The 20,355-nt window shown below is 37.6% G+C and overlaps 1 protein-coding gene across 2 annotated transcripts in view; it reads right to left on the bottom strand.

The window, feature by feature from the left end:
- Positions 1-7,362: 7,362 nt before the first annotated feature.
- Positions 7,363-20,355, bottom strand: part of FRMD6 (FERM domain containing 6) — a 43,943-nt gene continuing 30,950 nt past the window's right edge. For both annotated transcript variants that reach the window (XM_008566411.1, XM_008566412.1), the window contains exons 10-13: positions 17,156-17,491; positions 15,840-15,971; positions 12,364-12,455; positions 7,363-10,366 (exon numbers count right to left, since the gene is read on the bottom strand). In XM_008566411.1, the coding sequence (XP_008564633.1) occupies positions 10,082-10,366; positions 12,364-12,455; positions 15,840-15,971; positions 17,156-17,491 (845 nt within the window). In that variant the 3' untranslated portion in view covers positions 7,363-10,081. The remainder of the gene's footprint in view (positions 10,367-12,363; positions 12,456-15,839; positions 15,972-17,155; positions 17,492-20,355) is intronic.

Here is a 20,355-nt window from a genome sequence, read left to right as displayed (position 1 = left end):
GAATATGAGAATATGGTACTATTACACATATTCATTCTCTATCACTATTCCACATTGTATTTCCTTCCCCTCCCAGTACTTATGCTATATTTTTTGTTAAATGGATATGGTAATAGTGTTTACATTATGATTGCGTGAGCATTCATTGTTGAGCCATGTAGTGTACTATGATTATATATTTTTCTTCAACATTTTGTTCTCAAAGTTAATAACTTCCTTTTTGTTTGCTCAGTTATTCTGTGCATGTATCTTCAAATTCCCTCCCGTTCTTCACAGAGCTATAACCCCCTCTCTTTCCTTTTCTTAAAAAAAATCTATGGTTGGATTTAGGCTGTTTTCTTTATCCCTAGCATTTGAAAATTTTATGGTGACGTGTCCTGGATTGGTTTTTAGTCCTCATTTTCTGGGCATTCCTTGCATTTTTTCCCAGTCTTTCAGTTTTAAGAAATTTTTCTAAAGATTTTTTTCTCCATTTTATCTTTGTAGATAAGCTGTGTCTCTCTCTGTGTGTACATGTTATGTTAACAGCAACCATTGGGTGTTGGGAATGTCTCATTCCCTCATTCTTTCTGTTGCCCATATCTTTGTCTTTTTGTTCTGCTTTCAGAGAGATTTCCTTTATCTTTTAACTCTTCCATTGGAACATTCATTTGGCCATCATATTTTGAAGAGCTCTTATAATTCTCTATCTATATAGCAGTCTTCTTCAATTTTCTGAGAGCAATATTTTTTATCTCTCTGACAACATTAATTATAAATTGTTTTTTCCAAAAGTTTTTTACTCCCTGCATTATCTGGGTTTTTTTTTTTCCTGAGAAAAATATGAAGTTATTAAAAAAATAAATAGGTAAGGTCCCTTTCCTCCTTTTGTCTTAAATCACTCCACTCTTCAGAGTTACCCATAGTTTAGTTTGTTAGATGTCCTTCAAGGTCATTTTTCATGTGCTTACTCCTGAGAAAAATATGAAGTTATTAAAAAAATAAATAGGTAAGGTCCCTTTCCTCCTTTTGTCTTAAATCACTCCACTTTTCAGAGTTACCCATAGTTTAGTTTGTTAGATGTCCTTCAAGGTCATTTTTCATGTGCTTACATTTAAACACACATGTATAATTATGTACCTTATCTTTTTTTTATACTACACTAGTGTGCTGCATCTTGTCTTTTTGTAATTAACATATGCTGAAGATATTTTAATGTCTGTCCATCTAAACACTTTATTTTTAACTGCTGCATACTATGCCACAAGATTGTGCCAATATTTATTTGAAACTTAGATTATGTAGCATGTTTCTCTTTTCCAATCAATACTGTTAGATCTTTTTATATGTGTTTAATTCTATAGGATAAATATCTAGAAATAAAATTGCTGAGTTGCAAGCAAACTTTATTCAAAATTTTGGTAGAAACTACCAAGTTGTCCTACAAAAATGCTGTATTAATTTACACTCCTATCAAAAATTATGAAAGTGTCTATTTCTTTCTACTCTTACAAACACTGGATATTATCAATCATTTTAACTTTTGCCAATTTGGTAGGCAAAAAACATCTTATCAATATATCAATGTTTGGTTACTTCGTTACTGGTAAGGTTGAACAGCTTTTCCCATATTTATTGTTGTTTTTATAATTTCTTTCTCTGTGAATTGACCATTCATATTTTCCCTACATATTTCTACCGTGTTGTTTATATTTTTCCTACTAATTTGCAGAATCACTTTGTATAATATAGACAGACAGCAATTATTTGGGGTTTTGGGGGGATTTTTTTTTTGGTAAAAGTTGTGGATATTTTCTCCATCTGGCACCGGTATACAAAAGTTTTTAAACCTTTTCTTGTACTCAAATTTATCAACCTTTTTTATAACTTGTGAGTAATGTGTTTACCTTAGGAAAACATTTTCCACCTCAAGTTTTCTCTATTGCCTTCTAATACATTTATAGTCTTTAATTTATTTTTGTGTAGAATAAAAGATTGAGATCTAATTTTATTTTTCAAGTGAATAGCTAATTTTCTCTACTAACTATTGCATAATATATCTTTTCCCTTATGATATGAAATGCCACCTGTTTCATATTCTCAATTCCCATTTATATATTAGTCTGTTCCTGAATTCTTTGTCCATTATACTGCTCTAAATCAGGGATTGTAAACCACAGCCTGTGAGCTAAATCCAGCCTGTGCCTGTTTTTGTAAATAGTTTTATTGGAACATAACCATGCTCTTTTGTTTACATATTGTCTATGACTGTTTTCACACCATAATGGCAGAGTTAAATGGTTACAACAGAGACCGTATGGCCTGCAAAGCCTAATATATTTACTCTTTGACACTGTGTAGAAAAATTTGCCAGTCCTTGCTATAAATGGCTATTTTGGGGTCAGTATCATTAATAACAGGAACTCTATTGTGTGTTTTGCCTCTGGAGGAGTAAATATCTTCTCACTGTGTCTATGTTTTAAAAAATTCTTGGATTTTCCTTGTAAATGCCTTTGGGGTAAATTTTACCCTTTAATTTGATTATTGACATGATTGGGTTTAAATGTGCCAAGTTTCTATATGCTTTTTACTTGCTCTATTGGTTCTTTGACACTTTTTTCCTCTTTGCCTTCTTTTGGGTTTAGTAATTTTTATTATTCCATTTTATCCCTTATAACTCTGTTTTGTTTATTTTTAGTGGTTGCCTTAGAGTTTGTAGCATACATGTTTAAGCCATCATAGTCCACCTTCCAGTAATACTATGCCACTTTAAATGTAGCATAAAAACTTACAACCATGTATTTTCATTTCTTGGTCCTTTTGCTATCGTGGTCAGACATTTTACTTTTTACATATGTCATAAACTCCACAATACATTGATTTTATTGTTGCTTTAAATAGTCAATTATTTTGTAAAGAGATTTAAAATATGAAAAAAATATGATAAAAAAATTTTAATTACCCACATAGTATTTCTGGGGCTCTTCATTATTTGTAAAGATCTGGATTTTCATCTTTGTTTTTTGTCCTTTGTTTTTGTTTTTGGACTGAAAAATTTCCATCAACATTTCTTGTGCATGTCTGCTGGTGTTCAATTCTTTCAGCTTTTGTATACCTGAAAAAGTTCGTATTCATCTTTGTTTTTGAAAGACACTATTGCTGGGTATAGAATTTTAAGTTGATAGCACTTTTCTTTCAATATTTAAAAAGGCTTGCTTTTTCATCTTTGTTAGGCAGGACCAGAGCAACCCCTGGCAATACATTTCCGAGTACGTTACTAAATGCCCCATGTATTAGAAACTTTTCATTCTAGCTGGTGGGAACTCAGACCACTCCTGGCCCTACATGAGCTCCAGGGAATGTTTTGCTCCATTTTCAGGGTTCCCTTGCAGCCTCTGATGCTTTCCTCACAAGTACCGTATATGCTGATCAGTACTCAGGAGGAGAACTTTCTGCAGATCTCCCAGGCCTTCTCTTTTTCTCTGTGCATCTCTCTCTCTCTTACTCTGCCTGTGAACTCAAGCCAACTTGGCCTACCTAAATTCTCAATTCTGCTTTCTCAATTTAGGGAGATCACCAGGACACCATTTGTTGTCCTCCTGTCTGTGTTGTGGCCTGGAAACTTTCCATTCAGTGAGCTGGGGAAATGATAATATTCACCTTGTTTCTCTTCTCTGAGGGCTATTATATTTCACTATTGTTAAATGACTAAAAAACATTTTTTTTCATACATGTTTTTTCATTTTTTAGTTATTTAAGTTGGGAGGGTAAAATCAGTTCCTACTGTTCCATCATGGTTGAAATGTTTCATTTGGGATTTTGATTGGAATTGATGGAAAAAATTGACACTTGCATTACTGAGTCTTTCCTTTTAGAACATAGCATATCAATTTACTTAGGCCTCTTTTAAATCCTCCAGTGGATTTTATGGTCTTACGCATTCTTTTTGATGTTGCATTTAAAGGCCCCAATATAGGCTCCTTAACTTCTCTCTTAAAACATCTTATTCTTGCCCTGTAGCAATTCAGGGATAGAGTCTAAAGACGACCCTGGGGCTTCTGCTTCTTAGAGTAGCTCCTAGACCTATCTGCTTCCTGCCACCTCTGCACATGAGAAAGAGAAGAGGGCCTGTTCCAGCTGAATCTGTCATGATGGCAGAGTAGCATTGAGTAACTCTGGACTGGGCAGCTGGGGTGTGGATGAGGAAAGAGTGGAAGCACCCCTCATGGAGCCCCCATGGTAGAAAGTGGCTTAGAACTGTTTCATCTTGGTATGGCTTGCCTGAAGCTTTTTTCTACTTTTCTCTATAGTTGGTTGGGCACGGATGTACTATGAGAAGTAAACCCTGAAGACTTAACTATTGGTCTATGGGGGTGCAACCACCTCTATCTGCTAGTGAGGTCACTCCACCTACCTTATTTATGTATGCTTGGGCCTCTTCTCTAACAAATGGTTACTAATGAACAAGAAAAAAAATCATCTCTAATAATATCTCGGCATTTGAGGGCTAGTAGGGAAGTTGGGGATGTGTGTTCTAAATGCCAAACAACCAATTTAGAAGCAAACTTGGAACATAATTCTTTCCTAATTTGGGAACTGTTTGTTCTTATGAAATCTATCGTTTGCAGTAATGACAGTAATAAATTAGGGAGACCTTAACTGACTACAGTTGACACCAGATGGGTAAACACTCATCCTAAGTAATGAGTCAGTTAATTATAGCTGTGCCATGTTTATAGACCTTCAATTAATCTCTTGAGACTATGCAACTTCATCACCTGCAATGGCTCATAGCAACTGATCAGGACTTTTCAGAGGTCAGACTTCTCTCTTAATTCAAAGTACATGTCTTAAAAATTAAAGAGCTATGTGGAATTTAGCTTATTTATTTTCATTATACCTCCTCTGTCTGGGGATCAATTTGTGTAAAGCACTAGAGAAATGATGAGGCAAATAAAACAGAAACAGGGAGATGTTAAAATATTTTAGTATACTCACATAACCCCCACCCTCATACTTAGCCAAACAGTCTTACGTATGTAACACCCAGCTCTTTAGAATATGGGTATATTCAGACTATGAAATGGTGAGTTCAGTGCCTCATTTGAACATTGGTCCACTCTCTGACAGCTTTATTGACCAAAAAAAGAAAAAAAAAAAAGTCATTCTCACAAAATGCAATATACTTGGACACTTGGGAGACCCAGCCCATTCCAAGTGTAGACCATGCTAGCTGAGGAGTAGAAAGCCTGGTCAGTCTATATTGCTTGGGCTCAGCTATGGACCAGTGGTTGTGACCCTGATGCACATTAGCATCACTTGCAGAATCATCCCACACCAAATAAATCAGCTCTTGGTTGGGCCCCAGGGACTGTTGTTTTCAGCTCTATGGATCATTCTAATGTGCAGCCAGCCAGGATTGAGAACCACTGCTATAGACTGGAGTAGTTGTGGTCATTGTGCCAATTTTTTTTTTTTTTTGTGACTGGTAAGGGGATCACTACCCTTGGTGCGGTGTCGCCCGCACCACGCTCAGCCAGCGAGCGCACTGGCCAGTCCTACATAGGATCCGAACCCGTGGCAGAAGCGTCGCTGCACTCCCAGCGCCGCACTCTACCGAGTGTGCCATGGGGCCGGCCCTGTGCCAATTTTTAATACTCAAAGTACTCATGCAGAGTGGATTTTAATTCAGAATTACAAGCAGCGGTTAACTCTAGTTTCCCCAAGGACTTTGCCAAGTATGGGGAAATTGCCTATTTCTCCAATATTTAGTTTAGGAGATGACAACCTTGCGTGTGTGTGTGTATGTGTGTGTAACACACAGTCCTTTGATTCTGCTTCCTACATAGCCTTTGAATCTTTTCTCCGTGCTATCACTCCTGGTTCAGACCCTCCTCATCTCTCCAGTCTTGCTGTCCCTCCAACCTTCTAGTTATACTGCTTCTATTATTTGTCTCAAATCCCAAATACACGTCTCTTTTATAACTCCTCCAATGACTCCCCACTGTCCAGAAAAAAACTCAGTGTACTCATCTGGGTACCCAAGACCTTTCATGACTCAGCTGGAGCGTAATTACTCTTGCCACAAGTCTCCATTTAAGGCTCTTTTTCCCAGTACAACCTTCTCTGATCTCCTTGTCTCCCATTCCCCACCCCCCAGGTCTTTACTGCCTCTGTGCCAAACTAATGCCCATATAAGTTTTGGGTATCTCTGGTACGTAGTGATGCTTGAAAAATTACTGAGTTAGCAAATAAGTTTCATTCATCCACTGTCAGAATTGTGAGTCTGTCTTCTCTATTAGGTTCTGAGCCTTTCTCTAAGAGCAGTGGGTAACATGGTATATATCATAGAAAAAGCAAAGATCCTGGAGGTGAATTTGGGTTTAAAACTGTGCTCTGACTGCACACTCACTAGCTGTTTCCTCAGCTGTGAAATGAGGGTGACAACTCCCTGAAGGGTTGTGAAGATTAGACATGATGTGTCTAATGTCAGATGCATAGTAGGTGACCAGATATTCTCTTTCCTTGATTCCAACTTACTTACAATTTACCAGATATTCTTCAAAATTTATGAGTAACACCCCAATAGAAAGCTTTTGTTTTGTATTGTATGCTTCCAAATGGCTCTGTCCTATAAAGGTTAAATGTTAAAAGATTTAAAACCCCTCCTCTCTCCCACCCTAGTCATCAGAGATTATACTTACTACCTTACTTAATTCCTCAAATGGTTCTCTGAATTATTATCCCCATTTCATGGCCAAGAAAACTGGAGCAAAGAGAAGGTAATGAATTTACTTTTAGAAAGACAGCTGGGCTTTTCAGAATCCTTTCCATTGACTCTCAGCTCTGGGCTCTTTCCTTTATGCTGTGTTGCCCTCATGTTTAGTCCTGCAAATGCGTGCTTTTAAATGCAACCACTTATTTTTTAAAAATTAAAACCAACACTCCAATGATGACTGTTTAAGTTAGGGTTTAAGTTAGTAATTTTAATTAAAAATATTATATATTTAAAAGTAGAGTCCTTTCAGCCCATAATTTGGTACTGAATAGTGGCTGACTACCACAACCTCACAGACCTTACCTCTTGGAAACTTGCTTTCTTCATCTCTAATTTGAGAATAATAGTACCCACCTCATGGGAACATGAGGATGAAATGAGTTAATACATGCAATCCTCCTACACATGAAACAGGATCTGACACATGGTAGTGCTCAGCATCAGCTATGACCATCATCACTACAAGGACTGTTTTGCTTGAGATCCTATCATGTGGGACCTTTGGGTTGTCCTTTAACATGCTCCATTACAGGAAAGAACACAAAGAAAACATATTCACTCAATGCTTCTTGCTTAATTGAGAACTCTAATAATAAAGAAGGCACTTTAAAGGCAAAAAAAGTAACTTTATTGACTGCTAATCTTACCATGAAATACCTATAAGAAATAATTACAAAATAATGCAGTTTTTACATACTTTTGGTATCATCCTGATATGATGATCCTTTCACAGAAAGGATTATTTACAGTTTATGTAGATATAAAGCTCACTGCTGGAAATACAAATGTGGATGTGTAGAGGCAATATATACCAAACTGGTATACTGACTAGCAATGGATATGTAACAAATGTAGAATAAATAACAGCTTTATACTTTTCTTTTCCTGTTTTATTTTTTAAAACAATTTCCAAATACAAAAATGTAGATTATTCAAAGTGGATTTTCATATACATATATATTATTCTGCTGCAAACAGTGGATCAAAAAGCAAGAATGTTCTTTAACATGTTTCATTTTTGAAAACCCATAAGACTATTCACAAATCCAATTAGAAAGAGGGTGTGCAAAACCATCGACAATGCTGGCAAAACCCTGAAGACCTGATTCTGGCTGAAGTAGAGAGAAAATAAAGTATAAAGCGCTACCTGTTTAATTTTTTTTTTTTTTTAATGTTTGCAAGAAACACTAGGAGCTAAGGAAATGCACTGAATTATGATCTAAACTCTTTAGAGTACAAACTTCACCTGGATTTGTCTCTTAAGCATTTCTAAGAAACAGTGGATTATTTAATGACTTAAAAGTAAAACAGACATTAAATAATCCTTTCATACTTTTAGAGAGACTGAGATATTTTTATACATTCTGATATCTGAAACTTTGGTTCTTTTAAAGCATTTGATGAAAACAAAATAATTTCATGACCACGGAACTCTGTAGAACCTTTTTCCTTTTAAAGTGTCAGGTGAAACTAATTTGACAAGGCTCTGTTGCAAGCACACCCGCGCCTGGTGCAGGAGGGGGCAGCACAGAGGGGGTGTGTCCGTGTTCACCATTTGTTTTATAATACTGACTCCCATCCTCAGGTAACACTGCTTATGTTCTGCTGTACCCTAAATCTATTTCTTTTTTATCTGAGAACATAATTTTGTACAAAAATATGACTATTTCTTTAGAAAATAATATATAGTTTGGTTTTTTTTAATAAAACCTGGCAGATAGAAAAAATGGTATATCAAAACATGGTAAACAAATGTTGTAAAATACTAAATCATTAAAAAATCTCATAGAAAGACATTGTGCTATGAAGTACTCTCCTAAAGTGTGAGCAACGTTTTTACTATACTTCAAAAGGTTGATAAATTCACTCTCCTGACTTGATTTCATTATATATTATAACGGCAGCACAGCGGTAACTATCTGAAAAATGGCCCTTTCTTGTATGTTACCATCTCCTGTATATCTTTACTTCAAACTTAACGAAAAGACACACTCTAAATCAGTGGTTTTCAACTCTGTTGCATATAAATTCCATCTGGAGAACTTTGAAAGAAAAGGCAATTCCACCAGGGTCCCGCCACAAGAGACTAATTTAATTGGTCTGGGGTGGGACCCAAACATTGTTATTTTTTTAAAAGCTCCCAAAATAATTCTAATATGCAATCAGGGCTGAGAATCATGGCCAAAGGCACATGAGGAAAGTCATTCTTAACTCTACATATTTTAACTGATTGTCCATAGGTATCATTCATTCAGTGATGTATCCTCAATATTAAACAAGGGATTTTATGTATACTAGATGGTGATGGAAGCCAAAGTGAAAAGTTAGTAAGCTTTAAACACATATAAACACACACAATCCCTTGTATTTATATGTATAACATATACATATAGTTAGGGTATTTTGGTTAAGCAGAAACTAGCATTACCATAATTTGCTCTTGAAAATTAAACAAAAACAAAAACAAAATCCAACCAAACAAAAAACACCACCAACCACAAACATTTTCTAAGATATTTCCATAAATTTAACAGAAACCAGTTTTGTAAACTCCACAAAAATGCACTATGACATGAACATAATTAATCAGTTACTTGGATGAGGAACTCAGCTGAGTCCTAGAGCTTTGTGGAAGAGCAAAGAGGAGCACATGGCACTCAGCAGGTATAAAGGAGTCACTAGGGATCACAGCATGCACAGTCTTCTGGTTATTGCTTGATTCACGTCTTCTCGACTCAGCGTGCTTCTGTTTCATACATATCTTTGGCTTGCTAGAACCACATGATTTTGATCACTTCATTAGTGTTCACTTTGGGACCGCCTCAGTGAGGCAGTAATGGCTATATACTAGGTAAGGTTTCTCCATTGAAAGAAGAGAGAACCTTCCCTCTCTCCTCCCTCAAACCATGAGCATTTCATGAGGGAGTCGTAAAAAAATTTACAAGAAAACAAATAAACCTAACAGTATCTTTCAAGTGATAAAAAATGTGATGTTATGTGTAACTGGATTAAAAAGCAACAGATGAACAAACACACCATAGTCCAATACTCTGAAGGCTTGGTAACCAGTAAAGAGCACTTCCTTGCAAAGGATCAATGAACTTCTGGCACTTGTCTTGCTGTACATTCTCTGTAGTTCTTTTACCTCTGTGTAATACTTAAAGTGCAACTGTCACAAGGCTTTTGTTTCCATTGTAAATATTATAAAGAAAGAGCTATGTTTGGGGTAAGGAAAATATGGCACAAGTAGTATGTAAAGAACCCACAACATTCACAGCCTCCAGCACACAGCAGGCTGCCCATACGGCTGCACGCAGTTGGACTTTATACAACAAACTCTGGAACTTCATCATGAGTGAGATCCAGAGAGAAGTATTTGCTGGTTCTTTTGACTGGAAAAGCATCTTGGATGTTGACACACTGCTGAGCCAAGCAGCTATTGCAGTAGAGGCCTTCCTCATCCAGTTCATGGCCACATCCAAAGGTGTAACTCTGAGCAGTGTCCTGACACAGACCCGCAATGCGCAAGAAGTCTTTCTGGTAAAGTCTGATGTCATCAAGGCTCAAGCTATGTCGATCAGTGGAGGTCTTTGGTTTTCGACATATAGTCTGCAAAATAAGGAGGGATTAAAACAACTTTAAGAATACAGACTAAACAAAAGGTTAGCATATGTGCCCTGCAAAGAGAGATTCTGCAAAATCATAAAAGGTTAAGTAATCCCTATATGTTAGAAAGTGGTTTCCAATCTAAGAGTTTCTGGACCCCTGAGGCGCTGTCAGAAAATACATCACCACCACCACCACCACCAATAATAACAGCAGCTAACATTTTCTGAGCACTTACTATATATGCCAGGCCCTTATCTAAATACTCTGCATATATTAATCTTCCTAACAGCCCTATGAGGCAGGTGATATTATTCTCTCCATTTTATAAATAAATATTACAAAGCAAAGAGATGCAAATACAACAGGAATCCAACTATCCTTAGCATTTCAGAAATCAAGCAATTATCTAAAATAAGGCTACATAGGTGAAGATACTGTTTGCTTTTTCACTGGGATATGGCAATTCAATGTGGCAACACTCTTATGCTGAGATCTGTTATTATTTTAATAAGAAATGGGAAAACAAACCAATTACTCAAGTAACACAGTTTGAAGAACTATTTTCTGAAAAGTCAGAATTCCTGGGTAGCACATAAAGTGTTCTTGGTGCTGAAAAGGTTGGGAGGCAGCACCAGGACTGAGAGGCAGCTCCTGAACACTCAAAGATGTCATGTTCTGCCACTTGCTTTCCATAGCAGGGAGCAGACTTTTGGAACTCATTATCCCAAGAGGTGGTACTGGTGACAAATATAAATAGACTAAAAATGGTGCAGATCATTACGTGAATGGAAGATACTTTTAATGGATTATTTAAGGAAACTAGGCATTGTTTCCTCCAACTTTAGCTGCTTAAACCACAAAGGAAAACCTTGTTAGAAGAAGATACCACTTTCACCAGACACAAAAGTTCCAAAAGGACATTGTTCTAAGAAGTGTCATATCTAAGTGACACTCCAGCACAGGATAATCCCTTGTGCTGAAGCAGGCTTCCCAGGCTCCAACAGGACTGCACACAGAGAACCATTTGGTCACCTCACAAACGCTCAAGGCAGGCACACAAGTGTTCTCCCCATCTGTAGGTGTGGAATCTGATTCTCAGCTGCGCCCATGAACATTTCTGTACAGTAAAAGTTAACACTGAGTGGCAGAGTTGGGGTGCAAAGTAGGCGGTTTGACTCTGGAGCCCCTACTCCAATTCATCATGCTACACACATTGCTTAAAAGATTACTATAGGAGCTTTCAGAAAAATATTTAATAAACATCATTTGTACATTATTATGGCTACTTCAATGGAAGTAAAAGAAAGAAAGGACAAATGTGAAAAAAGGGAAGAAAGGGGGGAAAATAGTATGTGACAAAGAGAGCCAGAATGCAAGAGAAAGAAAGAAAAGAGAGAAACACATATAGAAGGCAAAAAAAATAAGATGGAGAGAGAACAAGGAAGAGAGGTACAGAAGGAGGGAGAGAGTGCTCAGAAAATAGAGGTGAGCATCAATTGCACAGTATATCCAAATGCTGCGCCCATGAGCTTCAGGAATTTTATCTATATTTTTAACATTCTAATAGTTTAACCAGTGATCACAGGTTGTCAAACGCTCTAGTTCAGCATACTGTGAAAATTCAATCTGAATGAAATAATCTGAGTGTGGAAACATTTCTGCCATAACACACCTGACAAGAATATTATTCTCCCAGGTTGATGAAGTCAGTCAACACACACACACACACACACACACACACACACACACACACACACACACACACAATCTTGAAGCCTGAAGACCAGAGGCTTCCCTCCTAAAGTGTGAAGCAAAGAATACAATTTATCCAAATGAAAATCAACTCAAAGATAAGTGGAACTAACAAAGTAGAAATAAATTCAGAATAAAACTAGAATGTATGTTTTTTGCTCATCTGTATAAATATAAATTAAGTTCCTATTTAAAATTTTCTATAACTCCAGTTCCTAATCTAAATTTGCCGATGCCTTCAGTACCTGTGGGAGAGAATCAGTGCTCTGGCCACGAAGTCTGACAACTGTTTCTGAAGAGCTGGAGGTGGAAGAGCCAATTTCTTTCACAATCAACCCTGAAGTAAAACACAGAGATAAAAACAATGAACACTCCAAATTATTCACACCTCTTACATATTCTGATATATACTACTCCCAGGAATGAAAAATCAAATATTAACCGTTACTGAAAAGTCTCATTGTGACTTGTTGGTGGCAGAAAACTAGGGTGACACACATTCTCTCTCAGCTTAAATAGAGGGTAGTGAGTAAATGTGAGGTTAAAGAGGAGGAAGGAGTTTTGAGTCTGAATTTTCTAAAATAAATCCTAATTAAGCTCTATATGAGTAAGTTAGAAATAAAAATAAAGACTGTAAGTGTAAAGCAGTCTCTTTACTATATCCCATGAAGTTGGCCCCGTTTCCATATATCACTGATTTTGAATTTAACCCCTGCTGAACAGTGGTGTGGGGTTCTACGTTTGAGTCCACTTGGATGAGTCATGGTTAAGTGTGGGGACTCCGGCATCTGGTGTCACACAGATCTGGGATGGAACCTGCCCCAGACAGGCTCAGATAATTAATTAGCTGTGTACTGTGGCCAGTTACATAGCCTCCCTGTGTCTCAGTCTCTTCCTCTTATAAAATGGGTTGATACCAGCACCTGTTTACTATAGTTTTAATGATGATTAATCAGTGAATGCATGGAAAGTGTTAGGTACAGGGCCTGCATCTAGAACACAGTTCATGGGACTCTTCTTGGCTGATGAAAACACTGTGGCACATGCCTCCTGCAGTAGATCCCACTGGTAAGAGACCAACATGGGAGGCCACAGTGAAAATTCAGTACTGGGGCTCTGAGATCAACAGAGCTCCTAATACCTCTGTGCTCAGGGGGAAACCTGCTAAATTTTAAGAAACAGAAATCCAGGGCTGACACTTCCCTACATGACTGTGGCATGCCAGTGAAGCACCCAAGAAAAATGTTTCAGAAGGTAAAATTACCAACAGGAACTGGTGATGTACATGAATACCACTGAAACTGTTCTTGCCAATAGGTGAAGCAAGTGAGAACGTCAAGCCCTAGATCCATAAGGACAAACAGCTTCTTAAGAAAAGTGTATTTCCACCTGACAAAAAAAGAACCTTGAGAAATGTGATTTTTATTACTGCTAGCAGCCTACAGAAATCACTTGTGTTCTATACCTTAACTCTTTAGAAATGTCTCATAATGATTCAGTGTCTAGTATATGCCTTGTATATATGAAGTGTTCAATTATTAGTTAAACTGTAACATGAAATATGAAGACATTCCTAGTTTACACATAGACAGTTTAAAAACTCTCAGGTGATACCTTTAGCAGAGGGTCATGCTCTAGAAAGATCTTTATCTTTTAAAAAGCATTAAGCCTTTGAATGAATCCCCATAGGAACATGTGAACTTGTGCACTGGTTGGCACTTGGTATGGTTCTTTTAATACTTCCTGCTAAATGTGCCCTTGGCTAACATGCTTATAAATAATCCCCAAAACTCAGACCCACTGCTAATAAAATAAAAAGCCTGGTTTCTCCAAAACCCAGACCCACCACTAGAAAAGTCACTAGAAAGTTCCTACCACATTTCAATGAAAATGAAGGACAGAGTAGTGTATGTCATCACCATTCAATCTTAGCTCAATATTTTAAAAACAATGTTTAAATGCTCAAATTGTATAGGATTTGGAAGACTAGGATGATGCAAGTAAGAAAAAATTATCTACCTATAACACTATCATTCAGAGATAAGGCTATTAATATTTTATGTATTTTCTTCCCTTTTTATATACATATAAATAATTTTTTAATTAGACCATACTTTTATAGAATTTGTACTGTTTTCCATACCTATCTTTCTTATGTTATTAAATATTCTTTGAAAATCTTCTATTTAATGGCTGTATAACATTCCATTGTATGAATAGAGAATAATTTAACCACTCATTGTTTTCTTTTTTTGGCTATTATAAATAACATTCAATAAACATTTTCTTTATATAAACCTTTTAAAAGAGCCATCCTATTTATTGAAATTTTATTTCTATTTAAAATTACAAAATTAACAATCACATGAAAATTAAAGACAGAAATGTTAAATACAAAGTGCAAGACAACTTCCCTCATATCCCTTCCCACAGACACTTTGGTGCATACTGTACAGACCATTTTCTTTCCACAAACATATAAACGTAAAGTTTTCTGTGCACATATAATGTGCATATAGTCGTGAATTTATATTTAATATATATTGAAATGTATTTGTAAGGAGAACATTCAATATAATAAAGTAAATGGGCAGCAAATGCAAAGTTCGGTATATGAACTCTAACATGCCCAGGGCAACCAGCCTGCTGAGTCCATGTTGGTCAGGGAGAGTGATTCTCTGCAACCATGGAAGGTCTGTTCCTAGCAAAGGTCTGGAGGCCATGCTTCTACGGGGCTAGCAAATAGAATTCTGCAGTAAAAAGCACCTCATGCTCTCGTCAAGTAATTACCAGGATGGTGGGGACTGTGTGTGTCAGTCTTGATCATCTCTGATTCCCAGTGTCTGGCACCCGGAAGAGGCTCACTGAGCCTCAGGGACTGTGGTCTGACAAGGGCAATGACAGGTCATGTCAGTCCTAACAGGACCTTTCACTCCATCAAAGCTGGAAGTGGCAGAAAAAACACTCAGGCCATTTCCTCAGTGCTGGTTCCTAAGGTACACTTCTCTAAAGAGCAAAGACTAAGTCATGCTGTGTGACAACCATAGTCAGAAGTGACTGAGGTTTATAAACAAAACCCATACTGCTGCCTTTTCTAAAAATGGAGTAACTTTTATATGATAGAAACATATTATATAATATTATGTAATCCTATAACAGGGTTATAATGAATACATGCTTTCTAGAAGAATTCATACACATACAGAATTTAAGAGTGTCTTTTTAAGTCAACCCTGTTTGACACTTTTTCTTCCAGACTCCTGTACCAATATAATGTAGTGGAGAAAACAAAACAAAACACACCTGGAGGCTTGACTTCTGTTTCTAGCCATGCAGCATTTGTCCTCTCTAGTCTATAGGTTTTCTCATCTGTAAAAAGTAGGATGCCAGACTGAAGGGTCTCCAAGGCCCCTTTTAGATGCATTATATGATTCACTGATTTAATATAGCAAAAAATAAAGAAAATCCTATTAGACAACTACCTTTTGTCCAAAGCACGGGGCAGAAGATGCTAAACTCCCAGTCCTGGGTACTTCTCCCCTTCCCTTTCTTCCACAGAAGGCACCTGATCCTGCAGTTCATGACACTGCCTTGGAATGGCTCTTATTCCAATCTTGTCTCTGATTTAGAGCCCCTACCGCCCCTTCTATTTTCTGAGGCTCCTGTTTGTCAGTCCAGGATAATCCACTACCTCAGGAGAAGAACTTCCCATAGAGCTCACCAGAGTGTCCATTCAGCTTCCGTGACAGGAGCATGTCCTCCGTAATATAGATGCACATATCTGGGCTGACTTCCAGAGACTCTTCATTCATCTGCTCCAGGTCCCTGGGGTCATCAACCAACATTTCTATTTCTGACACCAAAGAAGGAAAAGATATTTAGAGACATGAAGGGAAATGACTACCATAACCCATAGCCACACTTTGAGAGCACTGTGGAATTATTCATATTTGAAAATAAATTTTCTAATGGGATTCTTCAATAGGAAACTCTAGGGAGAAATCTCAACTGCATGCTACTTACTCTCTCTTTCACAGGATTGCTGGGTTATCTACATGTCTTCTAATGCCATGATGTGAGTATCAATTATTCCTTATTCTTTAGAAAGAAAAAAAAAACTGTACTACTATGCTGTAAACCAAGACTGACTCCTCATACCACGCAAGAACTGCTGACACAGGCAGAGGAGCAGCTCAGGAAGCTCCCCATTTCCCACAGCTGTCTACTCTCAGGGCTTTCAGTGACTTGATTTGAGGTCCACATGGATTCTATAGAAACCAGACATGGTCTGCAGTTTTCCTTAACAGTGTCAATATCTTTCCCCCAAAACTGAGTGCTATAGCACTTATTTGAGACAGAAATATAGTATAAAATAGAGGCACACATATGCTACGTTTGGCTGACATAGGCTGTAGGTCTCATCTTAACCTCCTTAACACAGATTAAGTTCCTAGCAGCCAGGTGCTATACAAGGGTACTTCAAAAAGTTCATGGAAAAATGGAATTAAAAGAGAATACAAATCTTTCCATCAACTTTTTTGAAGTACCCTCATATTTCTTTTACACTCCCTATAGTTCTGGTTACACGGGACGCACTTAAGAAACACTTCACTAATGAACCCAATGATGTGGACTTAAATCTTTTCTTTTGGAGGGGGGGGTGTCAGAAGTTCAAGATGTTTCTGTCACTATCACTGCACTCCACTCTGTTGTCCTAACCACTGCCTTATTTAATCTGGGTATCAAAAATACAGACATGAGGGCTGCAGGACTAGCCTCTACTCTACTTCACATAAACAGCTAAGACTTAGAATCTACAAGCACTCAACTGTGTGGCTGCAAAGGATCATGACCGGAGGGATGCTCTGTGCATAGTCAAACACAAGCAACTCAACAAGACACTGAGGAAGATAGCAAGACACCCCTTCTTCTTCAGTACTAGTACTTAGTTGCTCCCAAACATCGATTCTACACACCAATACTTGGAAACACTGGGAGAGGGAAAAAAAGAGAGCCCGTGATGGGGCATCCTGTTACCGTCATCCTGTGAGTCCTCCTCCAGTCGGTCCTTGCCGCCACTCTCCACCCCTGAAGTGTGGGAGCTGCCATGGCTGGTCATTGAGCTGCAGGTTTTTAGCTTGCGGTGGATGGCGCTGCCAGAGTAGCTGTCCTCGGGCCCTGTGTCCCGGGGCTTGGTGTCTGCCTCGATGCCAGAGGTGTGGGAACTGCTGTGGCTAGCAGTGGAGTGACGAGACAGGCGCTTGTGCTTCATGCTGCCTGCGCTGCTCCCACTGGCCCGCGACCGCTTTTCCAGCTGGTCCATGTCGAGGTCCAGGTTGTCGCTGATGTAAGATTCTCGATACTGCTTCTTCTCTGTGTGGTGAGGAACACATCTCATTGTTAGTCAACGAGACAAAGTAGCGGTTGGTTAGATTAAGTGAGTCATCAGGTCAAGAACAAGGACAATTTTACATCAGAATCTAGGGATTTCAAAGTAGTGATAATTGAGATAGGAGCTTGACAAAATGAATAAAAACTAACACAACAGATGTGAGGGGGTACTGCTTCTTCTCTGTGTGGTGAGGAACACATCTCATTGTTAGTCAATGAGACAAAGTAGCGGTTGGTTAGATTAAGTGAGTCATCAGGTCAAGAACAAGGACAATTTTACATCAGAATCTAGGGATTTCAAAGGAGTGATAATTGAGATAGGAGCTTGACAAAATGAATAAAAACTAACACAACAGATGTGAGGGGAATATTTAAACTACTCAGAGAGTTTTGAAGCTTCAAACAGTTTAGAAGAGTGCTATTCAAAATGTAGTTGCAGACTGCTTCTTGTCTGCAAATTGTTATTAGTCCACAGTGAAATAAGTAATTGAGAACAAACATTTAGAAACTTCTAGAGCAATATGACATGGCCACAACAGAGAATGTGATTCTATGTTTTGCAAAAGTATTATCAATCCTCAGCATACTAGGTATATTAAAAATCTGGTCCTTCTCCATAATTTCAAAATAAGTGCTATAGAAGACTATTAAATAAATATAATTATGCTAATTGCCACTCATTTTATTTGTTCATTTGTTCAATTTGGTCCATTATAAGCTTACCTTTAGCTGCTGAATACAATTTAAAATAAAACTATTCTTCTGAGAATTTCTTTAAAAATTCTAATATTTAAATTTTCATAAATATAAGATTGCTTTTCTCTATTTAGGCTGAATTAGTGAAGTTTTATCATCTATTAAGAAAACATAGTAATTACTGCTGGTTTTATGACTTATAACTACATGGCATCTGGCTGGTAAAACTATTCTTTGATTTAATATGTCAGTGCTGTTCTTCCATGCAGTCAAAGAGATATTGGAAAGTCCCTTTAATCAAATACTAAACTAACCACTACATAAAGGCACAAAGTTACAATTGAGCTGCAGGTGTACACAAAAATATTATTTAAAGTTAAATAATTTAAATTTAAAACAAAGAAACAGTTTAGCTTCCTTGCCCTTTTCATAGTGAAGAAAAATAGTATACTAAAACAATGTTAAAAATGGAGAGTGCATTTGGAGAATGTTAAGTTGATATTATTTTAGAAACTGCTAACTAGTAGACTAAGTGGGTTCTCAGGGGCCCGTTAGTGGATTTAATTGTCTCGTTTCTTAGTTAAGTGAAAATCCTTGCACACTTGACCACTCTTGCTGTCTGAATCCGGCTCTGAAGTATAATCACCACAGACTCCTCAGAGAGGGAATGAGCAGCAGGAGAAAAAGAAGGTACACTTTCCAGGATGCAAAACACAAAAAATGCTTGGAGAAGGCTCTGTGTACATCTCCAGGCTCCAGCCCATTCATGCCTTTCTAAGAAATTGGGCTGAAACACAAAGGCAAGTATGTGCTGCCACACAGAAACAGACTGGCACCGGACAACAGAGCCCAACACACGTATCGCCACAACAAAAGTGCATGTCTCAACAACCCTTCTTTCAGGGAGCAGCCTGGGTTCTAATGATTCCTATCTTCTGAAGTCAACAGGGGTAAAGATGAAGCTGAAGAGCTAATGGAGCTTACAAAATTCTCATACAATTTTTAGTCACTGTAGTTTTAAAATAACCATGTGGCCCTTGGAAGGGTGGAAAGCAAAGAGAAAAACGTAAAACATTTCTAGAAGGTTGGAGTTCTATAGTTCAGAGACAATTATTGATTGTTGATCTAATAATTTAAAAGCTTTTTCTTCTTTTAAAAAGCTTTTCTACCTCTCCTTCTAGGACTGGCTGGTTAGCTCACTTGGTTAGAGTGTGGTGTTGGTAACACCAAAGTCAAGGGTTTGGATCCCCATACCAGCCAGCTGCTAAAAATAAATAAATACATACACACATAAATTTCCTTTTGATAAACAGCCCTTCTACACTCAATTTCCTGATAGGTTTGGAGTTGATTATAGTTACTCTATACTCACTAGAGTACTCATGAGAAGAAAAGCACTTGCCAGTCTGTCTTCTATCTAGTAGGAGCCTGGTGTGAATCATATGTCAACATGTCAGTGTGGCCTTGGTGTTCCACGTGGCTGGCTTCTGCTCCCCTCTTAGTGCTGTATCATTTAGACCCTTTGCAAACATTTAAGAAGCTTCACACCACTCATTTACAAACTGAGGAAAGCATACACAATTCTAAATTTTATTCTAAGAAATGCAAAATGCAATCTCTTATACACATACACACACATACCCTGTTATCACTGGTGTCAAGAACACAGATCATCAATACATCAAGATAGCTCCAGCTATAGAATAAAGGTGGGCTTTAACTCATGACACAAGGCATGTCTTTCCTTCTCTTCTAAACCCTATGGAAAAATTCTTGTGATCATTTTCTACTATAAAATGCTAAAATAGTGTTTCAGACAAGGTGACTCTAAATGAAACTTGGTTCAGAAAAACACTGACTCTTTTTATGCTGTTTTTTTGCTAAAGTAATGCCAAGAAAAAGGCATTTCTTGTTAAAATGATGGAGCCCGCAAGTGTGGATTAGGTAATTGGATTCAGGCCGAAGTTGGCCCACAGAAACTCGGTTTCAAGCTTTCTTCAGACCCAGAGGTACCTCTAAGCAGAGAAAATGAAGTACGTTTTCTTTGCAAGAAGGAAAAAAAAAAAAAAAAAGACTACCTTCAAAATCTATCCACGCTCATCTAAATACAAGATTCAATTTACACCTTTATCATTTCTTCCTTCTTGCAA

The sequence above is a fragment of the Galeopterus variegatus genome, unplaced genomic scaffold (assembly GCF_000696425.1).
Source record: "Galeopterus variegatus unplaced genomic scaffold, G_variegatus-3.0.2 Scaffold240, whole genome shotgun sequence".
NCBI classification, from domain to species: domain Eukaryota; kingdom Metazoa; phylum Chordata; class Mammalia; order Dermoptera; family Cynocephalidae; genus Galeopterus; species Galeopterus variegatus.
Note: the sequence above shows the minus strand (reverse complement) of the source record. Positions and strands in the feature narration are given on the sequence as shown.